General features: G+C 26.5%; 1 protein-coding gene across 2 annotated transcripts in view; it reads left to right on the plus strand.

Moving 5' to 3' along the window:
• RSG7 (Regulator of G-protein signaling 7) overlaps positions 1-6638 on the plus strand; it is a 30351-nt gene extending 23713 nt beyond the window's left edge. For both annotated transcript variants that reach the window (XM_014434141.3, XM_014434140.3), the window contains one exon: positions 990-6638. In XM_014434141.3, coding sequence (XP_014289627.1) covers positions 990-1058 — 69 coding nt within the window. In that variant the 3' untranslated portion in view covers positions 1059-6638. The remainder of the gene's footprint in view (positions 1-989) is intronic.
• Positions 6639-7740: the final 1102 nt, after the last annotated feature.

Genomic DNA, 7740 nt, shown 5'->3' on the forward strand with positions numbered 1-7740 from the left:
TAATCTTTCAGTAGATTTGTAAGAAATATTGCTTTTTAAAAAGCTATATCTCGAGAACTATTGGACGTAAATAGCTCTTTTAGGGCTAATATTTCAGCAAATTTACTCTTCTTTAAATAATGTTCTCTTAGAATTTCTTGTTTTGTTGGTAGTTTTTAAGAAATAGAGCTCCGAATGAAAAATTAGTATACCTTAGATAGTAATATACCTTCAGATTCTAATGGGAAAAAAATTGGCAAATCTTTTTACATGTACTGCTTTGGAAGAACAGTATTTTAGTTACTGAAAAAGCCATGAATTATTGCATTTATCATAAGTTAATCCCATCATAGGACTAGTATTTTAACATTTCAAAATGCAGTATTTTAAAACATTAAGATTAAGAAAATTGTTGCACTGTTTCACAACAAATTTAAACTTAAAAAGAAGTAGTTTTTCTGAACACAATGATTATCAAATCTCAAAAATGAATTTCTGGAAGATACTGTTCTTAAATAGGAAGTCAGGACTCGCTGTCAATGTATTTACCTACTAAATAAAACAAGAATTAATAAGAAACAGTCTCAGTCAAAGATAACGGATAATCTAAAGAAACTAGTAACCTCATGTATTCGTAACTTAGGAGTCTGAAAATAAGGGGAAAAGCGTTCCAAGTACCTGCCCAACTAAGAACTGTTTGGGCGTTACCAAGTTCCAGACTGCCTCTTGGAATAAACATTTTACGTTTGTTTCTGGTAGGAGTTTGTTATGGTGTGGAGGGGAGAAGGAGAAGGGTCCTCCGCTTTAGGCAAACTGATTTTAGATGTGCTATACTTAATGGTTATTAAATCATTGTATACCAACATTATATTAACCTCTAATCACTTGCACTACAGAGATTAGCTTTGAATTTTGTAAAACATAATATTGAAACCCCCCACTCCAAAAAAAAAATTGAATATCTTGTATTTTGATGGTACTTTTACTCATATTTCTTTCTTTGTTTCTAGACATCTATGAAAGGAATACGATCAATTGTATCTTTCTCTGGAAGAAAAGATGGTGGAAGTTCTTCATAACTGAATACTGTTTCTTCTCTTGGCCTGGGAAATGGTTTGAAACAGATTGTTTACTCAAAGTCATTTATGTATCAATTAATTTATAAAGTTTTTTACTGTTTATAAATTTTATTAATTGAACAATAAGCTTGATGTTTGTTGTTTGCAACAATTTGGTTGTATGCTTCATGCAGAAATATATTTTGGTAATTTATGTGTTCGAAAATAGAAATTGATGCCATTTTGTCTATGGGACCTTAAAGTATGTTAAAACTGCAGATTTTATCACCGTAGTATGTGTGATTTATTTGTTAAATATCAGATTTGTATATTAAATGTTAAAATATTGTATGAATAATGAGGTTTTCTATATTTTTTCTGTTGTAGTAACTAGGTATGATGATATCAAAATCGCATTTCTTACATTACTGATCAAAAAAATAGTTGATTCATGAGCAGTACTTTTTAGAAAATTTGTTAAGAGTTTCAATAGTTTAACATCCATATATATATTTTTTTTACTTTTATTTTTTGAAATCTAATAGAAAAAATTATATGAAAGATAAAGATATATTTAAATTATACAATTTGAATTGAACTGTGTTGGTGATTTTTAGTATAATAATGTACTAAACTTTTATTTACCATGTAAATAACTATTAAAGTATATATAATATAACATTGATGGTACTACACAAAATGTTCCTTAAGTTATTACATGAAACTTTTGATGCATAACAAAATTATTCAAGTTAGTTTGGCGAATCATGGCTCTTGGACTGTTATGGAGGCTTAGGTGAAATGGGAAAGTTGGATTGGTCTCCTCCAAGTATTAACCATCCCCATTTAGAATGTTTCTTGCCTGCTTGGCATTAGCTATGGCTGTCATTAGTTTGTTATTTTTTTCTCCACTAGTTATTCATTTCAATTGTATTTGTAATTTTAATATAAATTAATTAATTATATTTTAGTTTATTGATTCCTCGAGTTTATATATTGTTTTTGGTTTTCAAATTTAGTTTAGAAATGTTTCCCCCATTATTACTTTCACTTACCTATTTATGGAATATATAGTAAGAAAAAGTATTGCGATCATACAGAATTTGGAATTCGAGTTTTCAACAGAAATACTAAAGTTTTGAAGTGTCCGTGTTCTAAATAATCAAGTTCCACAAATGGTCTATATGTACGTGTGCGTGCGATTGTGCTATTTAGCTCAAAAATGAAAAGTAGTTGTAGACTAGAATTACGTATTTAAGGTGGGTATAAACCTGGGATGTGACAGCAACTTTTTTGATAGAATTGACCGCCTGGAAGGGCCTCCAGAATCGATTTTTCACATTTTTCCGATTTTCTGCAAAATAGCTTTAATGATTTTGATTAAGCTTGATCTGTCAATCTACAATTAAATTATCTTTAATATCAGCTAGGTTTTATCCACTTTGAAATAATCTGACATGGCATTAATGGCAAATAAAAAAAAAAAAATTCCTTTAATTTTATTTATTTGAAAAAATTAACAGTTTCCATTTTTAGCTATAATAAACATAAATATTAAAGAATTTTATGAATAACTAAAGGAGAAGAAAAAGAAAACATAACATGACTGGAACAGGGAAATCTGAGACTGTTCAACCTTCCTTGATTGTATTACAGATTTGTTATCTTATGTTACTGTTGTATTCTTAGTAGAAACAAAATTTATATTCATTATTTCCACCTCAAGAAACCCTAAAGTACGAATTTTTGTAAGAACAGAAAAATACTATATTTTTATTCATTATTTTCACCTTCTCTGGTCTTTAGATTGCCTTTTTAGAAAATCACAAAAATAGCTATAACTTCAATGCAAGCCGACAAATCTAGACAAAACTTAAGTTGTTATGTATAGTGAAAGTTGTATGATGTGAGCACTGCACCAGATTTTTTGTTTCTTATACTGTCACTTAAAGACTAAAAGACAGCGTCTCCCATCTGATAACAGAATGAGAAATTAACTGTAAAAAAATAAAAATAAAAATGTTTATATACTTGAACAATTTAATACTGCTTACAAAACAGTTTCTTTCTAAATCCAGGTTTATTTAAAGATATTTACCCTTCATCATGCCAATTTCTTAAATAGTAGACTTCAGCTTATCTGCTCGTTGTTTTATGATTAATAGCCAAATATTGAAGAATGAAAGTGAAAAAAAAATCAAATTTATCCATTTTGTTTGTTCTTGAACTATGTTTCATAAGGATAATTTATTTGTTAGTTATATCATAGTTTTATGGATTAAATATTAAATAAACGAATGAATTAAGAAGTTTAGTTCTTAAAGTAAAAAGTTCTTGTAACTTGTAAATTACAATTATTTTTCTGTAGTTATGGGTACCAAAAATTCATTTCTTGAACTATTGGAACTCTGATAAATTTTTCAGCAAAAATATCTTGCCAATTAAAAACTAAGTTGTTAATATAACCTAAATTAACAATTCTTAGGTCATTGGTGTTTTGAAGTTTCTTTTAAAAGTTATATTTCAGTCATTCTGAGCAAACAAACATAGAAATGATAAATATAGTTTTTTTTTAAATACTATTATGACTTATACATTTCATGTCATTATTATTTTTGTTTTCTATTAATTGAACCCATTAGAAAATATTTAGACAGAAACTATTTTTACTTTAAAATCAATGAATCTTTCAGGGACCAGGGCAAATGTAAACATTTGTCAATTTATAATATGTAACATTTCTGTGGCATGAGGTCTCTCTTTGATCCATCTTAACGCCCTCCATTTCCAAGAATAAATGACATACTTTTGAAGGGCTTCAAAGATGTTTTTGAATGGCTTGGTATTACCATCAAATTCAACTTCTGGCCGATAGATGGGTTTAAGTAATTTACGATGATGGCTTATAGTTTAAAAATAATAAATAATTTTGATATTTAGATTTTATAACGAAATTTTAATAGAACTTTGTTATGCACTTAGACTTATATCACAACCTAGTCAAATAAATTTATTTTCAACTATGCTTTCTGTCACAATAATTTAGGAGAAGATATTTCCAAAAAAATTTATATGTATAATGAACTGAAATTGTTTTGTAACAATAAATCCAATATTGTGAGAAAAAAAAGTAGTTATCCTATTGTAATTCAATTTTTGAGACTAATAAATTTCTGGATGCAGCAATGATTATGAAAGTTGAAATTTTATTACTTATAAGGAATCATCAATATAGATTCTGCCATTCTTGAGAATAATAATAATAATCAAAGTCTATGAATAATGTAATCAAATTAAAAATAAAATTAAATTTATTATTTTCTAAATACATGTATAAAACAAAGAAGTTAAAATAATAGAAGCAATTTTTTATGAAATTAAATTTTAAAAAAAGAGAGTGAAAAATTCCTTCTATCATGAATTTAAAAAATATATCTTCCTGTTTTATACTGCAACATAATAATTACAAGTTTTGTTTCATTCATATTTCCTTTACTTGTGGTGGTTTCAATAAAATTTCCTGATGTACTATTTAATAAAATGTTAACAGGACTCACTATGAATGCTAATGATGATTAAATTGATAATTAGTTAGGAGATATAGTTGGCAACGTTGATCAACGAGCCGATTGTCTCAATTTGCATAAGTTTGTTGTTCCTCTGAAGTAGACCTATGATTTCAGCAATTTATTAACACATAACTTGGAACTGGAAAGGTTATATTAATAAGATGAGGTTTAATTGTTGACCATTGATTCAATATGAGAAGATGTTGAGGGGTGCGGTCAGTAATGATACACTAATTAGTAAAACTTATTTCGTCCGCTCCCCAACCATCTTCTATTAATAAAATATTAATTATATATTTTGAATTAATACTTCTTTAAAGAAGTGAATGAAATCTATGCCACAGAAAAATAAATCATCTTTTCCAATGAGTTGCTTTGTTTACCATATTGTCAATTACCAACCTTGTTTTAACCCATTTCTGCAAATGTTGCGAATTTCAACATTAATTTCAATATAGTTTTCCTGAACACAAAGACAGTTATTTTTACTTAATCCTATGATTGATGGGTATTCCATAATTTTTTAAATGTTCTTTTCTGAGCAAGTTTAATCTATAATAAAGAGCTCTTTTCACCTATTATATTATTTTGAGATTTTTTAAGAAATTTCTTGTTTGAATTAATGTCTAGGGTTTAACATTAGTATATAAAATGCCAAAGCGATTTAATGATTGTTCAAGTAATCTTGTTCTTTTTTTTTTATCAAAGAGATATGTATAGGAAAAATTGCCTTGACCTTCCACCCAGACTGCTTCGAATTGTATTTTGACAAATAAGTTAAGTACTTTTTTTAGATTTATTATTAATTCCTTTATATTTTTGAAATCGTGTAGCAATTAAAAATTATTTTGGTGCAACATGCGTTTTTTCTATTTGAACCCTTACTCTCTAATATAATATAGGCATCATTCCAAAAAAAGGGTTTCAGATGGGCAATAATTATTAAATTTTATAAATATACATTTTATATCTCAATTAACATAAAAACAGAAAAAAACATCCTAAAATAATATTATTTCTACTTTTGGGCAGAAATGGGTTAATTAGTTCGCCCTGAACCAAATTTTATATTGCGATAGAAAGAATAATTTGATGTTATAGAACAAACTAAAAAATTAATTTGTTGATATCAATTTAATACATAGTTTGTATTTCTTTGAATGTTTTACTGTTTCTTTAAACTGTTGGTTGTTCTAGTAAACATTATATTTCAGAAATTTTTTACTTAAACATTGTTGAATAATATCCAATGAATGTAATAGTATAAGCTTAGAATTTTTATGATGAAATTGATTGGATAAGGGGTAATCCGTTCATTACTGCTCTGCCCTGGTAGATCAAATAAGATCAATTTGTTCTAGAATTATAATGGCACTATTGCATGTCATTTACAAGTCATATTTTTCAGATGCTAAACATGTGTGCAGTTGTATCTTAAGCATTACATTATTGAATAACATGTATTTAGTGTTTAAAACTAAAGGTATGACAAAATTTGTCATTTAATTATATGTTCGGAACAATTGTAATAGTAGTGGAATAGTTGTATAGTATTTTGTACAAATCAAAAAGCATTTGTCAAATTGTGATGCCACAAGTTGTTAAGATTTTAATTAATGAAGAAGCTGAAATTTTGTAATAATTTTAATGATATTTATATTCATATTTAAAAAAAATGATTGCGAATTAAACTGAGATTAACTAATCTCATAGTGATGTTTAAAGATCTCGTTAATGCTAATCGTTAAAATAAACTTGACTTCTACTTAAAGAATTGAAGGAGGTGAAGGGAAAGATGGTCAATTGAAAAATAAATTTGTCTTTACCTCCAAAATTAGAAGACTGTAGGTGAAAAATATTTGTGACTAGCAAACCAGAATTACGTTTAGATTATGTAATCCTGATTTGTCGAAATGTCCAAATCAAAGCAGAATTATCTGTCCTATATTGATGTTATAAACTTAATAAAAATATTAAATTAAAATATAAAATAGTAAAACTCAAATGCGGGTACATTTGCCTTTTGTCAGTTTGTTAATTATCAAAAATAAAGTAAATATAGCTAATCTATTAAGTTAAGTATTTAATGTGAAATGAATTTTTCATGTTTTATCAAATTTGGTCGACCAAGATATATGCATTAACTTTTATCTTGACTTTCTTTAGACGATATAAAATATGATAATATGTATTGAAGTTGGAGGAGGATTTGACACCATTAGGGTTAGATAATTTTAAGATACCTGGAAATAACTAATATCCCAAATAATATAACCTGTTTACTTTTTTTTTTTTTTTTTTACTAGAGGTTTTCAGTCTCCTGATTGAATCAAAATGACATATAAAAATATTTCTTAAAAAGCTAAGTCAGGCTAAAATTTAAAGAATTACTGAGTTGTGGATGACTGAAAAAACTTCTACTTCACATTTTTGTGAATGTTCAAGTTTAAATATAAATTACAGGAAGATTGAAAATCACTGGTTCATATAAATGTCAACAGAGATTAAACATGCAATTTTTAAGGTTTATTTATTAAATTGAAACTTAGATACATCATATTTTGATTGTCTATACTGCCAATTAATATGCTGAAAAGTTTAACAAATTTTCAATGAACCTTATTTTTGTTTAACAAAATTACTTGGATAAGCATATTAATTAATAGCAAATATATATTCAATACAGACATGTATTCTTATATCTTATTAATTGTTAGATAAAAGATGTAAAAGACATTATATCGAACCTTAAGTAGATTATAATTATTTCAAAATAAATGAGTTCCCACCTTTTAGAGCTTTACTCATAATAAAAAAATAGATATGATTTTCGTTTTTTTCTAGAATTTGAAGTAAATATAAGTTTTAACTATACTTTTAGCTTCAAATAATCTAGCAAATGTGCTGGAAAGAAAATGAGATAATTAAGTTAGCACACTGAATACAAGATGGATAAACTATTTATTGCAATTACTTTCATAGCCAAGGTTAGAAAAGCAATGAACTTAAAATTAAATCAACAGTCATTACCTAGTTTATTGTAACTTCAGATACTTATTTAGTGAATTTCGTAATAATATATTTTGAGTTTTAGAGTAATTTAAATGTTTTATTTAAATTAAACAAAAAAAAAA

The sequence above is a fragment of the Halyomorpha halys genome, unplaced genomic scaffold (genome assembly GCF_000696795.3).
Source record: "Halyomorpha halys isolate HHAL.00 unplaced genomic scaffold, Hhal_1.1 Scaffold1311.1, whole genome shotgun sequence".
In the NCBI taxonomy this organism is placed as follows: Eukaryota; Metazoa; Arthropoda; class Insecta; order Hemiptera; family Pentatomidae; genus Halyomorpha; species Halyomorpha halys.